The following is a 24,216-nucleotide window of genomic DNA, read 5'->3' as shown; positions in this document are numbered from 1 at the left end:
CGGGCTGCCATCAGAAGGTAACACCCACATTTAGGGTGTGTCTTCCAACTTTACATGATCCAATCAAGAAGCTCTCTCTCATTTCAGTTAATCCCAGATCTAGTCAAGTTGACACCCAGGATTAGCCATCACAGATCCCCTGGGACTGGAGTTACGGACAGTTGTTAGCTACCATGTGGGTGCTGGGATTTGAACCCGGGTCTTCTGCAAGAACAGTTCTTAACTGCTGAGCCATCTCTCCAGCCCCAGCAGCAATATTATTATAAGTGTTGAATGTGTGTGTGTGTGTGTGTGTGTGTGTGTGTGAATGTATGTGCATGGTGTGTGTGTGTGGTGTGTGTGTGAATGTATGTGCATGGTGTGTGTGTGTGTGTGTGTGTGTGTGTGTGTGCTTGTGTGATAGGTGTATGTACAACTGTGTGGATGTGGAGGTCAGAGAACAACTTGGTGGAGGCAGTTCTCTCCTTTCACCTTCGCATGGATTCTGGGCTGTACTTCAGGTCCCCAGGCCTGCGTGGCCTTTATCAGCGAGCCGTCTTGCCAACTGAATATCTGGGTTCAGTTTTTTTCATTTTATGATTTTAAAAAATACAGTGTTATATTTTGAACATGTAATATCTGGATTTTAACAGTTATAGGTATTAAAATATGGAGAAATTTTGTTCCTCTTTTCATTCCTTTATGTATTCTTTTCACCCTCATTTCTTGGTCATTTTAATCTTTATTTTTCAGAAGATGCAAATGCAGGTGTATTTATTCTTTCAACCGTACACAAAAGTAGTATATTATATATACTTTTTGATATCTTGCCTTTTTTTTACTTACTAGAATCCGAGCGATTACTGATATTCTCATGACTTCACATTGTGTGTCTCTTCTATGGTTTATTGGGCCCGTTCCTCAATCTGTCTCTAGTTTTCTTGCTGTTAATTACTCATTATTCCAATGACCAAATATGTATGTGGTACTTGGTCAGCATGTATGCTGACATATGTTTATTTTGAAACAATTCTTTGGTTTATATATAATTTTATCATGTATGAAAGAAAAAAAGCAAATTTGCATATTACTTAGATATGTTTGTTTGTTTTTACATTGAGGGACATGCAAGGGACTGTGGGGTGGGAGAGGGAGGGAAGTCAGAAGAGGAAAGATAGTGGAGTTGGGAGGGATTGGGGGGAGGGTGGGCATAATGGGGGCACTGTGACTAGGGAGAGGGTGGGAAGGAAGTTGGATGGGAGAAAAGAGTGGAGATGAGTGAATCTCGGGCGGCTAGGAAACCTAGAGGGAAAAGTGATGTCCTAGACGCCTTATGAGGAATGCACATAGAGTGTCTGAACATTAATGCGTATGTAGACCTGGGAGCTGCTTGGCAGGGAACGCAGTGCCAGATAGAAGAGACCTCCCTTAGAGTGACAAGCATGCCGTACAGCACTCATCAAAGAAGCTTCTTTCTGCATCCGGTGGAAGCTACTGCAGAGTTGCACATCTGGTCAGGCACAGAGAACATACGTCTGGGAGATGCCCAGCACTAGGTGACACATCTGCAGTCAAATCTCTACAACTAAGGTTCATGGAACAAAGCAGAGTAAGGGGCAGAGAGCGGGCTAATGCACCCCTCAACTTGCACCAGTGAGGCTCCCTTGTACATCAGAGTGCAATGCACAGAGAAGGCCACATCTGGCCAAGTTTTGAATAAGAGACTGTAGAGTGTAGGAGTGGGACTCCTACATGGAACCTCACCCACCCACAGCTCAGGGACCGTTGTGGAAGAGGAGGCGGAAAGATTGTAAGAGCCAGGGCTGGTTCATGAACACAGGGAGGTGGAGGCTTCTAGGCCACTGGAGTCTTGCTCATGTGAGCCTGTGGCAGCAATGGCATTGAGTGCAGGACTCATATCAGCTCAATGAAAATAGGGCCCAAAGGGGAGGTGAGAAATAGGTGGTGGGCCAGCACTAGACTGAGAACTGTTTGAGACTGGCTGCTGCTGGGTGAGGGAGAGTATGACTTACATACAACCACTGGATGGCCTGACTAGACTGCAGTGGACGCATTTACACTGAAGGACATTTGGGTACAAATACCTGAATGAATAGGACTCAGTATGTATGACAGAGTGCATAGGGTTCGGTGGGAGGATAGGGGGAGGCATGGATGGGGAGGAGGTCTGGATTTGAGTGGGAAATGTATGAAATTTAAAAAGCTTAATAAAAAATAATTCATTTGTACTGGAATATTTGCTACTGAAGGACACAGAACATCTTCAGTGATTTTCAGAGTTGGTTGATACTTTGATTTTATAATTTTGAGAGCAGTGCTTCTATAAATGTGTAGTACTAATGGCAGAATTATGTTTAGGGCTATTTCAGGAATAGTTGGAAATTGTGTCCTAATCCCTAGCCAAAATTCATTTAATTAATTCTTATGAAACTGAAGCCAGAACTGATGCTTACATCAGTTCTGAAAGTCAACATGCTAACATGATACAATCCAAAGATGCGCTAATTGAAACTGAAACGTTGGAAAATGAAGATATGAAAAATCCTTGTTTTCCATGAGTAAATCGTGTTTCTAAGGAGCAGAAACTTTGTATGTATACTAAAAACCCTGAAATTCATAACACACAATTATCTTGAATATGAGCTGAGGCATTTCAGGCAGTGTTTGTTAGGGTTGTATGTAAAGGCATGCATGGTGCAGTGTTGTGTGTGTTGGGAGTTCAGAACCAATGCTACAGTGAAATCCTGCAGGGTAAGAACATGATGACAACTGCCAGAAATACGTCGGGCTCATTACAGCGTGTCTGAAGGAGTTTGTAAACTGGGTCAACTGGAGTGGGAAGATCTGCGCTAATGGTGGGTGATAGCGTTCCATGAACTGGGGGCCTGGGTTGGATAAAACTGAGCCGAACACCAGCTTCCTGACTGGATACAGTGTGACCAGACGCTTCAGGCTCCTGCTTCACCCCGTGACTTCCCACCATAATATGAGCCAACATAAACCCTTCCTTCTTTATGTTGCATTTGCCAGGTATGTATTTCATGAAAAAGATTTGGAGGAAGTTGAAGGAACACTGTTTTACTACAGTGTTTGTGCTTCACTGAATTACAAGTTCACTTTTCCCTAACCTGAGTAGTTGTTTGATGAGATCTTAACAAAAGTGAAGTAGTCACCCTTTGTCAAAATTGGAATGCTTAACGCGTTTGCGTTTGAAGGTATGTAGCTATTGTATTTCATTGAATAGGACATCTATAGCAAACTTCTACCTCCCAAGACTCAGGGATCATTAAGGAAGAGGGGGCAGAAAGATTGTAAGAGCCAGAGGTGGTGGATTACCACAAGAAAATAGAATTTTCCAGGCACACTCAGTTACTCATATTAACATCAGTAATGGTGACAGCATGCACAAGTCATGCATGAACTTACAGCTCAAACCACACAAAATCCTAGCATTGATGTAGGGAGGTAAGTTAAGAAACCCCAGCCCTGCCCGAGGAACTATTGGAAGTGATGGGTGCTGGGAAGGGGAGACTCAGTCTCTTTCAAGGTGTGACTCTTGTTCGGTTAACACTTAAGGGCATTTGAGGACACGGACTAAACTCTATAGACCCTATTATATATGCAGTGGAGTACATTAAAATTGGGTGGAGAGAAGTAACAGGAGGTATGGATAGGAGAGGGGATCTAAATATCAAAATACATTGTATGAAAATATCAAAAATCCAATAAAAAGGTGAAGTTAAATGTAAAAAAAAAAAAGAATTGGAGAATCAAAACTGCACATCTTCTATTTGAGTTAATCAACTTCTGTTCAGAATTACCGCAATCCTGATTTCACTGTTAATATTATGGGTCTTTATTTCTCATGATCATTAATTCATGATTGTACATCTAATACGTGGAAGCTATTATGCTACAAAAATATCTGCTTGTTAGAAGTTTTGGCAGTTCATGAGGGATAAAGGGACCTTCATGAATTTTTGTCTTGCAGATCTATTGCTTAAAGAATAAACAAAGGCATTTTAAAAAGCCAAGCTTATTGTGTGTGTTGATTTTTTTTAACAATAGGTAATACACACCTATGGTACAAAACAGAGTGTTCAAAGTAGGTACTGATGTCTCCTCTCTCCTGTCCCATCCTTTCTTGACTATCTTCCAGGAACTCCCTTCACAGACATCAGAAGTGATAATAGTTTCCCAATCCTGGATAACCTCTGAGATATGTGTTACATATTTTAAAAATAGTCCATCAAAACTTTGGTGTTTGTTCCATGGTGTGCATGGCTTGCACACAGTGACTTTCTTCTTGTGTTTGTGTGCATGTGTGTGCAGTGCCTGCTGAGACCATAAGAGGCCATTGGATCCCCTAGAGCTGGAGTTAAAGGTTGTTGTAAGTTACCCAGTGTGAGTACTGGGAACCCTATTCCAGTCCTCTGCAAGAGCAGCAAGTGTTCTTAGTGGATGGACCGTTTCTCTGGCTCCTGCCTTGTTCTCTTAAATGGCTCTGTGCTGCTAACCTTTTAATGATTTATTTGTGGTAAACTTATATATGTATACACACACACACATACACACACACATACTGCAGTTTGATTGTAATGTTCCAACTCTGTGATGGATAGAAAGATGCTCTTTTTGAAAAAATAAGGTGTTTAAACTTTAGAGTAATTTTATACAAAGTGTATAACCTTCTAAACGAATTCTCTTAAATAAATTGTTTTAAGTATGATTCAGCTCTGCCGGTTTGGAGTCAAGGCTGCACCAAATTCTTGGCTAGAAAATAGTAATCAGTGTAACACAGCTAAAGTGAATAGACTTGATTAAGTGAACATACCATGTATCAGTGTCTGGTTTCCAGAAATATGAAATATGGTGAATTCTGGGCAATGGGTTGGGGTGACAAGGGTGTCTGGCCCCTCTGCATCATGTGCAAGTGTTACTATGTTTATGACTTCTTTGTCCAGAGTTATTCTATATAGTAAAAAGATGACTTGTATTCTGTCCTGACAAGAGGCTCTTAGCTGTCTAAAGCTTGGTCAGGAATGGGAGCTTTAGAGCAGCTGCTTTGAGGACCTTGGGAGTAAATATGGTTGAAACTTTGCTCAAACTAACCCCATCACAACTCCTGATCATGGCATTAAACTCTGTTGCAAATGAAAAGAGAAAACATAGTTTTGCTTTTGCTGCACAAGGGATTAAACTTTCTCCTGCCAGCTGGGAGAGTAGTGAGAGTCCTGAGGTATCTGGTCTAATAATGCACTTAGTTCTGCTGCCTTGGTGGGCGGCAGGCATCCAGGTTCCTCCATTCCCAAGCCATGCCCCTCCATTCCTCCTCTTGTCACTGAGATCCTCAGGAGGGACCGCCCCTTCATTCCTGAGGTCTCTTCTCCTCCCTAGGACACAGGACCAGAAGCCTGCTGTGGGAGGGCCCAGTCACTTGTTCTCTGCATAGGGGAACCAAAAGGGTAGGCTAGTCACCAAGTCTAGCCGAAAGCTTCCTCTCCTGGGTCTGGTGTCACAGTGGTGGGGACATATCCTAAGGGGTTAATTAAAAGCAGCCACTCAAATCTTTTCATACTAGGAATCTTCCGCCATGCCACAGACTGAGCCTTTGCTCACTTAGGTATCTATAGAAAGTTATGTGTCAGTAATGACTGCAAAATAAACAGTTAAATGGCACTGTGGTCCTCTTGGTCACCATGTGCAGAATCTGGAAGCTTCTTTCTCCTAGTCCTTCCATCCATTTCTGGCGTCAGCCTGGTTACTGTTCTTCTTCACTGGATGGCATACCCACATTCCCTCCCTGGGTCACATCCTCACTGGACATGGTATTTGCTTACTTTTTTTTGGTCTTTTTGAGACAGGGTCTCCCTGTAGCCTCAGCTGACCTGGAACTCACTATATAGACCAGGCTGGCCTCGAACTCACAGAGATCAGACTGGCCTTGAACTCACAGAGATCCGCCTGCCTCTGCCTCCTAAATGCTGGGATTAAGTGCATTTGTTTACTTTTATTTTTACAACTTCCTGCGAGTTAGGCCTCATTTATCTATCTGATCTTGATTCTCCTTTGTTCAGAGTCCTTCAGTGCCTTTTAGTCTCTAGTGCTGAAAGCCTGTGCTCTACAGTTGGTCAGTGTCTGCGCAGTCAGCTGGGCTGCTGGGTAAGTGCATATTTCTGGACTCCAAGCTAGGTGACTTGAGTTAGAGATGGCTTTGATGTCTCACTAGTGCCATCTGGTGGTCGTTCTGCACTCATTTGAGGACCTGCGGCCTCTGTGACACACTGCTTTTCTGCAGTCTGAGTGGCCTGGAATGGCATGCTGCTCTGCCCATGGAACTCCTTTGTACCTTCGTTCCTGAAAGGATAGAACACTCCTAGCCTCCTCTTCTGAGTCCCATGATGCACCAAAGCATTTCTCCCCTGCTGGCCCCTCGGTATCCCTATGTCTTGCTACCTGTCTCAGGTAGTTCCTTTTTTAATCCTCCTTCTAGCCTGCAGTAGACAGTATTTGTTGATAAATACTGATGGCTTTTATTTTAGCTATTTATTTTGTCCTGGGATGTATTCTTGATTTCATAAATAACTAAATAACAGTACTTTTTTTTTTGTCTTTTTTGAACCAGGGTCTCTGTAGCTACAGCTGGCCTGGAACTCACTTTGTAGACCTGATCTCACAGAAATCCACCTGCCTCTGCCTCCTGAGTGCTGGCATTAAAGGTGTGGGCCTTCATACCTGACTTAATAGCAATACTTTTTTTAGTATATTTTTGTGCAGTGTCTTTAGACAATAAATCAAAGCCAGAGTGGTGACACAAGCCTTTAATCCCAGCATTCAGGAGGCAGAATCCTAGCACTCAGAAGGCAGAGGTAGTCAGATCTCTATGAGTTGGAGGCCAGCCTGGTCTACATAGTAAGTACCAGGCCAGCCAGGGCTACAGGCTACATAGTGAGACCATAGTGCAGCCATGAATGGTGAAGCTGGGATTTGCATGGTAGGTCCATTCTGTTTCACAGCCCGTCTTCCTAATGCCGTTGAGCGACTGGTGTGGTCCCTCTGATGATGTCACACTACCAGGCATCTCTACACATGGCTCTGTTTGCTACCAGGATGGTTGTTCCTTCCATCCTCCTCCTAGTTCCCTGCTCCCACTGTCATTTGTGGAGTTTCTGGAGGGTCTTTGATATGGCGTGCCTCTGCTTTCACCAGTCCATACTTAGAAACAATGTGTTTTCTGAATTAGAGTGGGGCAAGTCACAGTTTTTACTAATGGCTGGTCATGTGTCTCTGAGCAGTCTTACAGTCCCTGCATCTCTGAAGTGGTAAGGCAGGCAAGCTGTGTGACCTCCGGGTCCCCTTCTGGGTCAGCTTTCTGTTCTTAGGGTTAGGCGTTAGCAAAGATGGAATTGTGGCTCTGGGACTCTGAAATACAGGAAGAGCATTCTCAAATAGCTCTGCTGTTTTCACTTCTGGCCCAACAGCACTCTCCGTAGCAGTCATCTTTAGAATCTTTCTGATAGTCCAGCTTGTGTTCTGCTTGATAGCAATAGATGACAAATGTGGTCATGTTTTTCTGAGTTCCTTGAATTTGGAAGAGTTCCACTTTCAGACTGGTTTCCTTGGTCACTTTCTATGAATTTTCTACCTCTGACTCTCTGGCAAACCTTCCCTATAGTCTTTATTTTCTGTTTACCATTTGAAACGGCCCCTGATCCAGACCAGCTACCTCAGAAACTCCCAGGGGTGGGTGGGAGGCACTGATGCTTGTTAAGGAGCCTCCCCTTGTGAGTATGCCGTTCCTCAGGATTTTGAACCCTGCTGAGGTCAAAGCAGGTCCATGTTCTTCTGTGTTTGCTGTGGTTACCGTGGGTCCTCAGCACAGAGGTACTAGCAGCGCTGTTCTCCCCGGTAAGGAGACTGGCCATGTGCTTTGTCCATTTTCAGTTTTTAATGACAATTTGATGTGCAGCCCATTTTTTGTACTATGTCATTTACCATAGACCTTTAGATCAATCTGATTCATATTATAATTTAATATCACTTACAGTTAAAGCACAGTGCAGAGAGGGCAACATTTATTTCTAAAAGGAAATCAAATTGTAGTGTGGTATGTTTAGCAAATAAAGAAAGAATACATATGCTTATAGAAAGATTTCAGTGTGTGTATCTGTAGGGCATTTTTTTAAAGTTTTTGTGTCTGTGTATGTAAGGGTAGTGTATGCATGTGGTGTTTATACATGTGTGTGCAGAGGCCAGAGGAGGATATAGTGTGTCTTGCTGAGGCAGGGTCTCGCATTGAATGTGGAGCTAGACTGGTGGCCATAAAGCCCCAGTGTGTCATCCCCCCCCGCCGTGGAGCTAGAATTGCAGGCTTGTGTGGCCATGCCTGGCTTTTTACCTGAGTGCTGGTAATTTGAGTTGATGAGGATAATTGTGCAGCAGATGCTCTTCCCAGTGAACCATCTTCCCAGCCTAGTATCTACATAGGTTTTGATTGTACATTAAGCCATCCATGGATGGGAAATACTTAAAATAAATTATATCTGTACTGAACATGGATAGGCTTTTGTGTTTGTCATTATAATCTAAACAGTAGTATAATAAATATTTGTGTAATGTTTACACTGTATTTTATAAGTAGTCTAGAAATTATTAAATGTTACGGTTTTATGTAGATACCATTTTTTTTACTTTTTGGCATATGTGTTCACGTGGTGTATATATGCATGTATGTGGGTATGCATGCACATATGTGCATGTGTGTGCATGCATACGTGTGTGTGTGTGTGTGCATGCATGCATGCGGAGGCCTGTTCTAGGCTGCTGTCAGGTGCTTTCTTGGCTTATGTCAGCTGTCATCTCTGATCTCTTTTCACTTTACATAGAGACAGGACTTGATGATTTGGCTAGTCTAGGCAGGCAGCTCGTCCTGAGGGTCCTCTGTGTCTGCCTCCTGAGCACTGGAGTCCAGGCAGGCTGCCACAGCTGCCTGATGTTTACTTGTGTTCTAAGGCTCAAAACTGCTCAAAACTCTCTCATATAGGAGGCACTTTACTGGCCAATCCATTTTCCCAGTCCATACATTTTACATAAGGGCCTTGGGCATCTGTGGATTTTGGCATCTGTGTATGACGGGGAGGTGCTCGAACCCTTCCCTGTGGATATGGAGAACAGCTCTGTATGTTGAAGTAGTCATTAAAGATGATGGGATTAAATATAGCTTTTCTTTTGTGTTTACATGTACATTATGTTTCTATAATAAATTCACTTTTATGAAGAAGATAATGCCTTAGACAAAATAGGGGTGTGCAGATTTGTGTTATTTTTAGCTTTTGGCTCCAATATACTGCTGATATATTGAGATGAGTACCACCAAGAGCGTGCTAATACAGGCCTGGTAAACACAACCTAGGGTTTGTAGCCCTGTTATTTTTGTTTTTGCTTATTATAGCCAAGCTCAGCTTGTGTCAGCAGATGGTGTTTTGATGGAACAAGTGTCATGAGACCATGAGTCCATGTCACAAGGGGAAAAGTTAGTGATGACATGGTAGTTTAATGTCTTGATTTTAGTGTCAATCGATCAATTTCAGTGATAATATCTAATCAGTGGTGTTTTCTGAAAAATGATGGGGCATGGAAGAGAGTATCAGTCTAAATATCTGATCATGTTTTGCGTCAGTTTATTACTACATTTTAATGGTTTTGGTGTACATTTAAATTTTATTGTATTTATTTTTTAAAAATACTTAATTTGTTATTTTTATTTTATGTGTATGAGTATATTGCTTGCATGTGTGTAAGTGCACCTGTGTCATGCAGTGCCCGCAGAGGGTGTCAGATCCCCTGACACTGGAGTTACATATAGTTGTTAGCTACCATGTGGGTGCTGGGAATCGAACCTGGGTTCTCTGCAAGAGCAGTCGGTGCTTTTATCTGCTGAGCATCTCTCCAGCCCCTATCTATTTATTTATTTTTGGATACAGTGTTTCCTGTAGCCTGGGCTGGTCTTATGTTTACTAGTAGCCAAGAATGACCCCCTCTGCCCCCCCAACTGCTGGAATTATAGGCCTTCATCAACATACCAGGCTAAAATTTCACTTTAAGACACAATTAGAGTGAGTGATTCAAACCAAAGCCTGACAGTGGTTGTCTTGAGTCATAGTTGGCAAGTAAAAAAAGCACTCCACCACTTCAGATGATGAGTTTCTGCTCCCAAGTTCTGAGAAGGTGGGCAAACCTTTACCCAAATAACGGGAAAGTGTGTGATGGTGTTTCCATAAGATGGCTTCTTAGAAAATGCTGTTTTCCTAACTTCTTGAGGAAATCTGGCCATGAGTGTGTAGTTATTACATTGTTGTTCACAGAATGAGCTAAAGTTGTACCTAACCTTTGTGGTTCCGGGAGCAGCACAGTAATTGGACTTGTGTCCCTATGGCAGATATTCCTAAATAATTTTTGTATTTTTTTGTGTGTACTAGTGTGTGTATGTGTGCTTAGATATGTTTGTGATGTGTGTGTCTGCGTGTATACACATGCAGTTGCATGCATGTAGAGATCACAAGACAGTTTAAAGAGTTGGCACCCTTCCACCTTGTTTGAGGCGATCTCTGTTGTTTGCTGCAAAGCTGCACTGCTTCCACCAGACAGGCTTGCAGGGATCTCCTCTCTGTGTCTCCCATCTTGCCATAGGAGCACTGGGCGTTATAATCACGTGCTGTCAGGCCAAGCTATGCAAGGGTTCTTTGGATTCAAAGTCAAGTCTTCACACTTGCATTGCAAGCATTTTATTTATGGAGTCATCTCTTCAGCCCAGGAGTTATGAGATTTTTTCCCTCTTCTTCGTGTGATGTTTCCGGTTCCTTTCATGTCCTATCTTTTACTGCTTCTCATCGTGCCTAACTCAGCACTTTCTGGGTTCTGGGAAATCAGTGCTGGTTGAAGAGAGAACAATTGAAGGTTCAGATGAACATGCCAGGATCAGGCATGCCTGTGTCTGTGCACATCCTGGGAGCACTTGGAAAGCATAGTTCATTGTGTGGTGGGTGTCTGTCCTCCTATGGATTGACCCAAAGCCTACACATTTTAACTGGGCGTGTTTGAAACTTGATGCAGCATCTGAAAGAAACAGACCCTACAAGCTACATTGGAAGGGTTTTTGCTGCCTTTTGTTGTAGGGTTGAGATTTCTTAGCTGCCTCCTGTTTTCTGTAGATGTTGGTATTTTGGGTATACTCACTCTTGTTCATTACAGATGATCACCAGATGATGAAGTTCAAGTATGGGCATCTTTTCTTTTAGGTTAAGGTACACAGAAGCCCAAGAATAGGATGGCTTGTTTCTCTTGAGAGCTGGCGGGGTTCTCTGCTGGCTGTTGTAGACAGGCCACCTTACCTAGTGTGCCTTCCCATAGGCTCGGTGATGGACATGCTTTCCTGAGTGTTTGCATATGCAAAAATCACTTTTATGTAACAGATGTTAGATTTGTAAGTATATCCTCAGGGTAATCAGAAATGGGGAGAAAAAAATGTAACTTTTATTTCATTGTGATTAGAATTTGGAATCTTTTATTTTTTTTAAATGCAGAATGGACACAGATATCTACCAGATACCTTAGAGAGCAGTTGATCAAAATTTCTGACTTTTACCACATGGCCTCCAGTGCAGGCGATGGTCCTGTCCCTGTGCCACCAGAGGTGGAGCAAGCCATGGAGCAGTGGCAGTACACCGAGAAGCTGGCATTTCACATGTTCCAGGTAATCTGCTCGAGGCATTCAAGACAAGGAAGCACATTCCCCATACAGGGTTGCTGCTAGAGAAATGTGTCACTGGGCGATTTCATCGTAGTGGAAACCTCATAGAGTATGCCCATGTAAATGTAGATAGTATGGTTCCTGGACACTGAGACTATATGGCATGGAATCTACCTGTGGTATAGGTGGTCTTTAGTTGACAAAAACCTGCTCATATTTGACTGCAGTTGTATTTTCTGGGACCTGAGAGATATCTTTATGTGAACTTACGTGTTCACAGATAGCAGCCTCTCTTTTTTTGTGAATGGGTATTTGAGGCAGGGTCTTGATGTGTAGCCCTCACTGTCATTGAATCACTATGTAGACCTGGCTGGCTTTGAACTTGCCATAATGCCCCTGCCTTTGCCTCCCATGTGCTGGGATTATAGGCATGTATCATGCCAGGCGCATTTCGTACAGTGTGTGCCAGGTCTCATGTTTGGCCTAAGATGACAGTCTATTACACATATTCACCTCCAGCTTTCAATGGCATCATGTCTTTTAGTGCCCTTAATTATTTTCTAATTGTGCTATTAAATACAATCCTTTTAGACCCTTTACTTTGCAAATTGGATATATTTATTTAGAAACAACTTTGTGCTGATGCATCCTGTGGCACAACAGGTCTCCTTTGGAATGGAATTATTCCCTGGAAAGGTTGTTTTTATTGGGTTCAGCTGCATTTTGAAATGCAGATTGGAGGAGAGGAGTAAGAGCATTGAGAACCCCTGAATTCTCACCCAGAGAAGCTGCTATAGCTCCTATTGACCACCAGAGGACACTTGTGGTGTCATTTGCCTCAGACTTTATTTTGGGCAAACTGGATTAGCTAAAGGTTTCTTTATTATCATCAGAGACATTCAATATCCACGTATTAATCAAAGAGAAACTGAAGAGTGTTTGGATTTGAAGTGTTCCTGGTGGAACCTTAATTATAATAACCAAATTTTAAAAACAGCTCAAAGCCGTAACTGGATTAGCTAAAGGTTTCTTTATTATCATCAGAGACATTCAATATCCATATATTAATCAAAGAGAAACTGAAGAGTGTTTGGATTTGAAGTGTTCCCGGTGGAACCTTAATTATAATAACCAAATTTTAAAAACAGCTCAAAGGCGGTAATAGAACTTCTGCATTGCCTGCTCTGCACTTTTATGACTTTTACTAAACTGTGTGTTTAGTTTACTTCTTGAAAAAGGTCTTCTCAGCATGTTCAGTAATGTTAGAAAGGTTATATATTAGTAACATTGAAATCAGTCTCTTTTTGTTTTGTTTCTATATTTGGGATTTGCAGTTAAGAGCACTGGTTACTCTTGCAGAGGACCTGGGTTCAGTTCCCAGCACCAACACAGTGGCTAACAACCATCTGTAACTCCAGTTCTAGGGAATCCGATGCCTATTGCCTCTGTGGGTATTGCATAGACATGGTGCACATACATACAGGCAAAACTCTCACACATAAGTGGAAATAAATAAATCAAAAAATTAAGAAAGGTGTCTGAGGAACTCCTATTGCTTTCTAGAAACTTGTGGATGGACAAAAGAGCCACAGAAGCAATGAGGGGGCAGAAAGTCTGTCTTAACAGTTATTTATTTATTTATTTATTTAATGTGTGTGCATGTGCTGGTGCCTGTTCCTGTCTGCATGGATATGTGGAGGCTGGAGGTCAGTGCTGAAGCACTGACCTGTACCTCAGAAGTCATCCACCTGGGGTTTTGAGACAGGGTCTTTCAGTAAAATGTTGGGCTTACAGATAAGGCTATGTGGCTGGCCAGCAATTCCAAGGATCTGCCTGTATCCACCTCCTGTGCTGGTATTGCAGGTGCACATCACCACACCTGGCTTTTAAAAAATGTAGGTGCTGGGGATCAGACTCAGGTCCTCATGGGTACAGCAAACACTTAACTCAGTGAGCTATCTCCACAGCCCCAGGACTTCTTTTTTAAATTATTTATTTATCTTATATTAAACATCTCTTGTACATTAATGCAAATTTATTTTAAATATTTATGTCTTTAATTAGATAAATATATTTTTCTTAATTATGGCATGGCTTTTTTCTGCTTTAATCACAATACAAAACTGTGATGTAGCTTCAAATATATATGCATAGAAAGCCATAAAAATGTGTTTTGTGTATGTGTCTGTGTACATGAAGGCACTTGGCAAAAGGATATTTATGTCAGGACGAGTGGTCTCACTAGAAATACAGCTCAGTGGTAGATAGCTTGTCACCTGCCTCAGTTTAGAATGAGAACAAAAGGCCCTTGTCTAGGGCGACATTTTGGAAATTTGTGGAGATGTTGTTTTTCAGTGTGGTGGTGTAGGGCTATTTATACCTTGTTTTATTATGAAGTCCATCTTTTATATTATAAGTCATCAAATTAATATTCTAATTAATAATCTGAGAGTCATTTTAGGACATGACAGGGCAGAGTCTGGTGGGACTTTTCAGACATTTATTGAGTTGATGATGTGAGCAGACCTTTCCGTCTTTGTAACCCTCACCGTGAGCCTTGTTTCCTCCCCTGAAAATGAGTCCATGTTCCTCATGTTTTGTTGAAGATGTGAGGCCCAGAATGTGAAAACTATCTTTTCTTGTTATTGTTGGAGTTATTTACTGAAATCAATTTAGAATGAAACAGACTACCAGAGAACAAAACCAGAACCCCAGACCACACATATAAAAACCCCTAGAGGTCTTCGTTTTATTGGGAATTTGGACTGTGGTTTGAGACTGTGTGTCATTCTAACAGAAAGAAGTGAAATTACATGTAAGCATAATAGTGTCTTTAAAGACTTAATTGGTTCTTCTAATTGGTTTCTCTTTGTCTATTTAAGGAAGGAATGTTGGAAAAACATGAATATTTGACATGGATCCTGGATGTCTTAGAAAAGATCAGACCAGTGGATGATGATCTTCTTAAACTCTTGTTACCACTGATGCTGCAGGTACAGTGATCTCACCTTGACCCAGTTGGTGTTATGAGCAAGAAATGAATTTGATAAGGATGAGTATGTAAGTAGGCGTAGAAAGGGGAAAAATCCACCCCTTTTGAAATGGAAGAAAAGGTGTTCTGAATGTTGTGATGCGTTTGCCTGTTAGGCTTTTTGTCCACACATAATCTTACCTCACATTGGTCTTCTGCTTTTGTGCTCAGAAGCCTTTAAGTGCTATCTCCTTGTTCACAGATTACTGAGGAATTCAAAGCAGTTTGCTTCTTTTTAAGAATATAGAGAACCAGGGCTGGAGAGATGGCTCAGAGGCTGAGAACACTGACTGTTCTTGTAGAAGATCCAGGTTCAAATCCCAGCACCCGCGTGACAGCTAACAACTATCCGTAACTCCAGTTCTAGGGGATCTGACAGCCTCCTCTGTCCTCCGCAGGCATTGCACTTACCTGCATGCAGGCAATACACGCATACACATAAAATAAAAATAATAAATAAAATATTAAAAAGAATATAGAGAACCGTCCATATGCTTTTGACAGTTGTTGAGTACCTGGTTTAGGAATAATTTGCCAAAGACCTATTAAAATTCAGCTTGTTTGGAGGTGATTTATTTATTATTTTTCTTAGAAAAGTAATACATAGATGTGTTTGATAATTCAGATGACTTGAAGGTGCATCCATATTTGATAATTCAGATGACTTCAAAATGCATCCATGGGCAGTGCTCTCCCTCTATCAGTCATTCCCCCCTCCAGGTCCTGCACACACGGGTCCTGTGTGTCTCCTGGGAGGGTCTGTACTTGCACTGCCTGTTCAAGTAGCTGCTAGCATGATGGGCTTCTGAACACTGAAACGTGAAAATTTATCACCACGAAGTGAGATGTACTGCAGTATAAAATGCACACCAGGTTCCAGACTTTATGGAAAAGGGAATAGATACTTGAAATATGTAAATGTTAATTACGTGTTGAAATAATAACATTTTGAAAACATTGGGTTAAATACAGCATGTTATTCTTTTAATTTTGACTGTTTTTTTTTAAACTGTGTGCGTGTGTGCGTGCGTGTGTGTATGTGTGTGTGTGTGTGTGTGTGTGTCTGCATGAATTTTTGTGCACTGGGTGCTGGGAACCGAACTCTGCCTCTGCAGGAACAGAAAGCATGTGTGTGTGTGTGTGTGTATGTGTGTGTGTGTGTGTGTGTGTGTGTCTGCATGAATTTTTGTGCACTGGGAGCTGGGAACCGAACTCTGCCTCTGCAGGAACAGAAAGCGTTCTTAATCTTTGAGCCATCCCTCCAAACTCTTATTTTCTTGATGGCTACTGGAAAACTTAAGATTCTCTATGTAGCTCACATTATATTCCTACTGGATAACTTTGGTCTGTGTAATACTTTTGAAGTTCATTCCCCCTAACGATGAAAAGTTGAATCGAAATAGTTGTTTCGAAGTGTAAGACATGACTGATGCCTGGTGTCCTACTCCTCAGTATTCAGATGAGTTTGTTCAGTCGGCTTACCTGTCCCGTCGTCTTGCCTACTTTTGTGCCCGGCGTCTTGCGTTGCTGCTGAGCGATAGCCCCAACCTCCTTGCTTCTCACTCGCCCCACATGATGATTGGACCAAACAACGCGAGTATTGGGACCCCCAGCCCTGGCCCCCCTGGCCCTGGCATGAGTCCTGTGCAGCTGGCCTTCTCAGATTACCTTTCTTGTGCACAGCATGGCCCCCTGGTATATGGACTTAGTTGTATGTTACAGGTAAGCCTATGACCCATATTATTTTATGTTAAAACTTGATGTGGGAAAGAATTGGGTTGGGAATAGGACCTTCATCTTTCATACCACACATCTAGTATTCTGACTTGAGTCACTTAGATTGGAATGTTGTGGTTTTTATTACTGTGTTTGTTGAATGAGACTGAGAGATTTGTTGTATCTGTGCAGAAGAAGGTTATTGTGGTTGTTCTTTGTGCGATTGTTCTTGTTTGTTTTTTGTTGCTGTTTCTTTTAGAGATAGAATGCCACTCTGTAGCCTAGCCTAGACTGGAACTCGTAGCAGCCCTCTCTCCTCAGTCTCCTGAGTGCAGGAATTACAGACGAGTGATGCATATATGGTTTTTTGTTTGCCTTTTTAGGTGGGTTAAGCAATTCAATTGCATGTCCTCCAGGGAACCCACAGAGCAAGTCAGCTGTGTGACTGTTCCATTGAGACAGTTCTTGGGGATTAGCAGGCTCAGCTTCCACAGTCCACATATTAAGTTGGTTGCCTCTCTGTTCCTTTAGAGTCAGGCCTTGTTGCCGGGTCTGAAAACACAGCAGTGTGGTGGCTCTGGACTCATTAAATTAGAAAAAAGAGCGGTCTTCCCTAGATCTCCTACTCTAGTGCTCACTTTCTATTCCTTGAGTTCTTAGTGTGTCTTGTTCTCTACTAAGGAGCCCTGGAACTTCCAGAAGGCATGGTCTCCACTCTAGTTGAGTCCATGGTCCTGTTAGGAACTCAGAATTATAATTTCAATGGAATGTGCCAAGTGTTAATGGAAGGATGCTTAGGGGACCTATGGCAATTGAAAGGGAACGTTTAGCTCAATTTGAAAGACTGGGAGGCTTTTTCAGGCAAGGTTTGTAGGTGTTAATGAGTTTCAGTGCTAAGAGATTTCCTGGCAGAGGGACTACCCTAGGTAAAGACTTTAGAGGGATGGTTACTCATCCTGCGTGCAGGTCGGTGTATGTGAGTGGAAAGCCCCTTGGGCCTTACATGGGGATGTCCTTGGAGGTTTGTACGGGGAAGTGACACTGTCAGCTGCACTTCAGTTAGATTATTTTGGGCCCAGTAAGTGAAAGTTCTGTGGGGTAGGACACGGGAGTCGGAGGGACACAAGACCAAGAGAATGTTTGGAAGGATTTGAGTCAGTCAATTTGGAGCTGTTTAAACCTTTTGTGTGCAAGTGTTCACAGTTGAGGAGTCTACTACTAGTGGATTTTCAGAAAAAAAATTCATATGTATCGATCATAAATGCAGACCTTTTTTCTTAATATTTCCTACATAACATGATGTGACAGCTATTCACATGCCATTTATGTAATCCAGAGGTGATTCAAAGGCTGCAGGAGGATTACATAGATTATATGCAAATACTGCACAGTTTTAGATATGAGACTTGAATATCTGTAGATTTTGGTATCAGTGGGGATCTTGGAACTAGTGCCTCCTAGATACAAAAAAATGACAATTTTTTTTTTTTTTTTTTTGCTTGTTGGACCTCTGAGAGGATATGTTCGAGAGATTGTTTCATGTCTAGTTCTGAAGAGTAGGGCAGACAGCTGATCAGCTGTATGGCGTTTGAGTTATCAAGGCCCCTTGGCTGCTCCAAACCCAAAACAGGCTGAGATCACCTATAGAGCACCTAGTGAGAAAGGACCTCTGGATCTGAAGTTCATGAGAGGTTAAGAAATGAGCTAAGGAAAAGTCAATAAAGGAGAACAGGAGGGTTGGTCCAATCAGGGAGAGAACAGGAGGGAGTATTCTAGAAGCAGACCTTGAGAGTACTGAAAGTACAGTCATAGTTTATTATAGTTTAAACACGTTGGACTAGCATGGTGGCACATACCTTTAATCCCATCACTTGGAAGGCAGAGGCAGGTGGATCTCCATGAGATGGAGGCCGGCCTGATCTACATAGTGAATTCCAGGCCAGCTGTGGCTACAGGAAGACCCTGTCTCAAAAAGACAAAAAAAAAATGTTTTAAGCATTATATTAATCCAGTTTTAAGCACTATATCAAGTTGTAACATGTATTACTGTCATTTAGTTTTCTGAACCAGCCTTGAGATACAGAAACCATCATACTTACTGTAACACCGATAATGAGATGGTGGTACGGATCACAGAACAAGTTCTAGAGCTGGAATTCAGACCCCAGGAGCTCTGGATCCCAAATGAATACTCCTACTGTGCTAAATTGCTGTAGTCTACAGAACATTTCTAAGAGGAGTTTGTAGTAAAAGAAAGAGTTTATAGTGGACAGAGCTTACTTAGTGTACTGGAGATGTCTGTAGGAGCATTACAAAGTTGCACTTGACAGTGGTGGTCACTGAGGAGTGACAGAACGAGGAGAAAGATTAGCTGTTCTTTTGATAACTGTGTAAAGGGAAGAGAAGAGAGTGGAGAATGGATCATGGATAGCAGTGGCTGCCAGATAAGTGGATATTTCTGTTTTCAGTGCTGGGCACTGAACCTAGAGCCTGTGCCTGCTGGGCAAGTATGTTACCAGTGCAGAGGTTTGAGTGGACATCAGTTATTTCTGTTGGGCATAGCTAAGCATATTTCTAAGATAATGGAAAAGTAGTAGGGCAGAGTCTGGAAATAGGAGAGGAGGGATGTTTGGCAAATCTTCCTGCATGTAGAAGGCTTTGCAACTAAGAATACAGGGAGAGTTCTAGCACAGTTAGGATCCAGGAACCCCACCTTCCTGGCTAGGAGATAGCAATGAGGACCAGTGGAGACCAATGCATCAGTGGAAGTCTAGGGATTGGGCATTCTTCATGTCTGTCCCATAGGCTTTCTCCTAGGACTCATGATTCACTTTTAAAATATAATTGCATGTTTTTGCAAAAAGGCATTTGTTTTCTAAGCTCTCAGTTTTTTGTTGCATGGTGTGAGAACATACAAGGTTAAGACACATACTTGCAAACATAGACACAGACCTGGTTTGAGCTTACTCTGCTGCTTGGTTTTGATCCGAAGCCTCTGCATCCCCACATTCAAGCAGGATGATGAGAGTTCTTGCCTCTTTACCTCTCAGGGTTAAGGGCGTGATGGCTGTCAGCTTCAGAACAGTGTTAAATGTAGAGTAAATTAAATGTAGAGTAAATTAAATGCGAGCGATAGGATTCAGAGCATAGCAGGGCAGCACAGTGGTTCAGAGCACATGTGCTATACCCAGACCTGGTCCCGTTAGGAATCTCCTTTGTGGCTCATGCTTCTTTCGGGTGAAACTGGGGAATAGCAGTGTCTAACTCATGAGCAGCTGTGATGGTATAAAATATTTCTCACAAGCTGGCTGAGTAGAAGAGGACATACGAGAGTTGAGGGCAGAAGTGGGCGAGTTATGTTCTGTAGGTCAAGTACAGCCTAGGGACTAGAAACAGCATTCTTGATTTATTTCATTATTAAAACAACAGAAGGAGAATGTGTGATAGAAATTGTAGGTAGCCTGCAGAGCTGAAAATACTGTGTTTGGATTTTTATAGAAAAAGTTTGCTAATGTATGTACAGGGGTATTGCCTGCCTGGTATTTATGAAGATACAGCTACACCATTTGAGAGATTTAAAAGATAATTTTAAAAAATCAAAAACTTAACTCTTAATAGTCTAATTGTATTTCACTTTAACTCTATATAAAAATAATTGGAAGTGTTAATTACTGCCTTTTATTTTATAAAATGACTGCCTTTTAAGAAGTTTTCTACATTGCTTGTGTTGGAATATTAGCCAATAAATGATAATATTCCCTAATTTTTCAGTAGCTATACTTTTCACTGTGTTGATTCTTAGTCTTGTCTCATCACTTGGATACTTGATAATGGAAACAGACATTTGCATTTTAGATACATCGGCAGAAAACTATGATTTATGTGGTAAAGTCTCATTTATTGTGAATTGATGGGTACACTTTTCCTCCTACCTCTAAATACCTGGATTTGCTGCTTCATTTCTAGACTGTCACTCTCTGTTGCCCAAGTGCCTTGGTGTGGAATTATTCCACAAATGAAAATAAGAGCATAAACCCAGGCTCACCCCTGGATCTGCTGCAGGTGGCCCCTTCCAGCCTTCCCATGCCTGGTGGGAACACAGCTTTCAATCAGCAGGTAGACTTTGTTTCAGTGCTTCCATGGGTGGATGTTTTCATTCTCTAGGAACATCTGGGTATCTTGGTATCTGAGATATCTGAGTGTGAGTCCCAGCTCTGCCCTGACTCCCTAGGGAAGCTTTGGGTTTCTCTCGCCTCTTTCCAGCCACAGGTGTTCATGAAGTGTTCTGCCACCCAGGGATTTTGGTGGGGACTCTGACTCCTGCCTGTGACCCTGAAACAGTAGTTTGTGATGTTTAGTAGTTATTCCATGCTCTTAGTAGTGCTGCGTTATTTGTTTTAAGGATTTATATAGCTTGAGTCATGGGATTGTGACTAATTTTCACAATAAGATCCTTATTTCTTACTATGTAGCTAAGTTGCTAGTTCCTTTCCTGCATAGATGAGTTGCTCGAGGATGTTAGAATCCCCACCTTTCCTTATGGTATTGTAAAAAAAAATTCACTTGTTAAAATCTTGTTTCAGGCATTTATTATTATTATTGTTATATTACAATTATAATTTTATTATATATTATTAATGAGCCATTATTGAAAAATTTATTATTGAATCAAATCATTTGTAAATGTAAAAATGTGATGCTCATACAGGAGTTTGTGTTCCCTATGATATGGTCAAGATTGTCCTTCACCATGGGTACTCTGTTCACAGAGAAAATGTGACACGATTTAGACAGCCATTGTAGGTTTTCAAGCAAAACTTAATTAGAAGTGTTTATCTTTCAGGTTCGGGCAAGGATCTATGAGGTGGAACAGCAGATTAAACAAAGAGGCCGTGCAGTAGAAGTTCGGTGGTCTTTTGACAAGTGCCAAGAGTCTACAGCAGGTATAGTATACAACCAAAAGTGAGTGCTTCAGCGTGCTGGGCTTAAGGCCTTCTTCTCATTCTGGTAAAGTACTCCTCATCAATAAGGGAGCTTTATGCCTTTAAGTTGCTGCCTGTCTAGAATGTCAAGTTTAGCCTTTACAGTTCATTGATAATATATATTGAGAATTAAAAAACCCCTCTCCCTTGCATAATGATAATTTTTGTACTGTGCTATTTTTGGCTCCTTTAACTGCTTCCTTAATTTCTGCATCTAGGAGTGACTATTAGTCGGGTTTTGCACACACTGGAAGTCTTGGACCGTCATTGTTTTGACCGAACTGATTCCAGCAATTCAATGGAGACACTTTATCATAAAATTTTCTGGGCAAACCAAAACAAAGATAACCAAGAGGTAGTTAATTTCTTCTCTTCTTTTTCTTTTATTTTCTTCTTTCTCATTCAGTAAACTGTGGTGAAATTTTTTTCTTTAATGTATACGTGTCTTATGAAGGCATGTGAAATCTGAAGTCTTTCTTTTTGTTAGATCAGAGTGACTCACCATTATTGTAAGGAAATGCTCATTGGGTTGGCTCAACCTCATTGGTGGCAAACTTTCTCTTCATCGTTTTCCTGTCTTCATTTGAATTTTAGTGTATCTTTTGTTTAGTAATGGGTTTTTATAGGTGTTTTGGCTTTAATTTAGGGAGGAGTGTATTTTGATTTAATACAGCAGAGGGCCATGCATGGCTGTTATATAAGCACGGTCTTTGAAAAGGCTTAGTGATTACAATTTTTATTTTTTCCTGTCAACAGACTGTTTTGCTAGTGAACTGCTATATAAATATAATTTCTTTTCTCAGTATAACTTGAAAGAAAAGCAGTTTTATTTTCACAATGAAAAATGCCCATCATACATGCAGCTTTTCTAGGCACAAGGAGTGTTGAGGTTAGCTTTAACATCCTAACCGAAAACACTGGCCAGCTCATGAAGCGTCTTTGCTCTTTAGTTATTGGAACCGGGCATGTGGAAAGAAGAGATAGAACAATAAAAACAGCCCAAAACTTGTTTTAGCCTACTCTTATGGGGGCCTGGCACCTATTCCAGAATATTCTTTTGGAATAATTTGTGAATTATTGCCTTGAAAGAGCAGAGCGTTGAAAGCTTGGTGCATGCTGGGTGTTGTTCCTACCTCTTCTGAGTCTCTGCAGACATGATCCTGCAGATCATGAGCAGATGAGCCTGCGTGGTTCTCTGCTCACCAAGGCGGGGCATGCCCCATTCCTGTGCCCTGAGATGAGCACTTCCCATCCCTGTAATGGGGACATTTATAGAAGAAGGGTTTCGGGAATGCTGAGATTTCTTACATATAGAAGTGCGTTATGTAGAATGCCGAGCTTCTTATGCTGTTGTGCATTACAAACAAAATTGTTCTCTGGTCTGGGTTTCACCCAAGTTGATTAAAAAATCTTCATCTTTGTTGTTAACATGACTGTATTTTTGTAACTAGTCAATATAAGAGTTACTGCCTCATTCACTCATGAAAACTCAAATTAGCCATAAGCTCCTTCAAAAGAAAGTGGTTTTGAGGCTGTCTTCTCAAGGATGGAAATTATGGTGCGATATTTCTGAATAAAATCACAGTGTTTTAAGGGTCGTCTCAATAACCCAGTCATCTTCACATGGGTGCCTGATATATGCTATTGGGGTGTAAGAGGAAATTTGAACCTCTGTATAGGTTACATTTAAAAAAGCTTATTGTATGTTTTATAATGAACAAAATTATATAACAGTAATCTAATTCATAAATAAATATCTGTGTGTTGAGATTTTTTTTCCTAAAAAATCTATTGTCTATCTTTCCTGGCTACCTGTTTATTATTAGTTAATTTTTGTTATTATGATAAAATACCCTGACAAAAACGCAAGTTAGTGACGAATGGGTTTATTTTGGTTTACAGTGTCAGAGTGGATAAACTCAGTTATGGTAGGGTGGCGTGGCTGTAGGAGCATGAAGCTGGCTTGCCAGTCAGAAAGCAGAGTGATTGCATTGTCTTCACACACAGGAAGCAGAGAGAGAGAGGAGAGAGAGAGAGGGGGAGAGAGGGAGGGAAGGAGGGAGGGAGGGAGGGAGAGAGGGAGGGAGAGAGAGAACAGGAATGGGGTCAGGCTAGAGAACCTCAGAGCCCACCCTCAGTGACATACTCTCTTCAATAAAGACCCACCTCCTAAAGGTCAAGCAGCACCACAATGTGGAGACCAAGTGTTCAAACATATGAGCCTGTGGGGATATTTAAACCCTGCTGTTTTCTTCCCTCCCTCCCTCTCTCCGTCCCTCCCTCATCTGTCTTTCCTCCCCTTTCTCCCTCGCTTCTGTCTTTCTGTTTTTCTTTCATCTTTGTTCTTTGACCTTAGAAGTGAGTTAGTCTTTTCCACCCAGCCTGCAGGGAGGTGCTTACCACTAGAGGGCACCATAGGCTCATGACGATCCTGGATGTTCTAGTAACATCGGAAGGAAAGCCAGCGTTGCCCATTTACTAGTAATTAGATTAAATATTGATGCTGTTCTGCAAAGAGGTGGGAGTGGTTTGTGGCTAATATGCTGTTTTGGGGTATGACGAAAGCTATGTTTTAACCTATAGTTTGGACATATCACCTATTTTTAATCTGGCACGCTATCTGAATGGATAGCCCATTCTGTAGTAGCTAACATTAAATTAAGTTAAAAAATATTGCTTTGATATTTATTTGTGTGTGTGTATATGTGTATCAAGGCATATATGTATATATATATATG

The 24,216-nt window shown here is 41.6% G+C and overlaps 1 protein-coding gene across 12 annotated transcripts in view; it reads left to right on the top strand.

Annotated features, from left to right (window-relative positions):
* The window catches only part of Med12l (mediator complex subunit 12L), a 343,300-nt gene that overhangs the window by 59,626 nt on the left and 259,458 nt on the right, over positions 1 to 24,216 (top strand). For 10 of the 12 annotated variants that reach the window (XM_029569368.1, XM_029569360.1, XM_029569358.1 and 7 more), the window contains 6 exons: positions 11,583 to 11,752; positions 14,632 to 14,742; positions 16,233 to 16,502; positions 20,463 to 20,612; positions 21,340 to 21,439; positions 21,697 to 21,833. In XM_029569368.1, the coding sequence (XP_029425228.1) occupies positions 11,583 to 11,752; positions 14,632 to 14,742; positions 16,233 to 16,502; positions 20,463 to 20,612; positions 21,340 to 21,439; positions 21,697 to 21,833 (938 nt within the window). Of the gene's footprint in view, positions 1 to 11,582; positions 11,753 to 14,631; positions 14,743 to 16,232; positions 16,503 to 20,462; positions 20,613 to 21,000; positions 21,039 to 21,339; positions 21,440 to 21,696; positions 21,834 to 24,216 lie in introns of those variants that run through there. The other 2 variants (XM_029569364.1, XM_029569374.1) reach the window with 2 other exon arrangements.

This window comes from Nannospalax galili, unplaced genomic scaffold (genome assembly GCF_000622305.1).
Source record: "Nannospalax galili isolate Female #2095 unplaced genomic scaffold, S.galili_v1.0 scaffold351, whole genome shotgun sequence".
Taxonomy (NCBI): Eukaryota; Metazoa; Chordata; class Mammalia; order Rodentia; family Spalacidae; genus Nannospalax; species Nannospalax galili.
The sequence above is the reverse complement of the archived record's forward strand: the minus strand, read 5'-3'. Positions and strand labels throughout refer to the sequence as shown.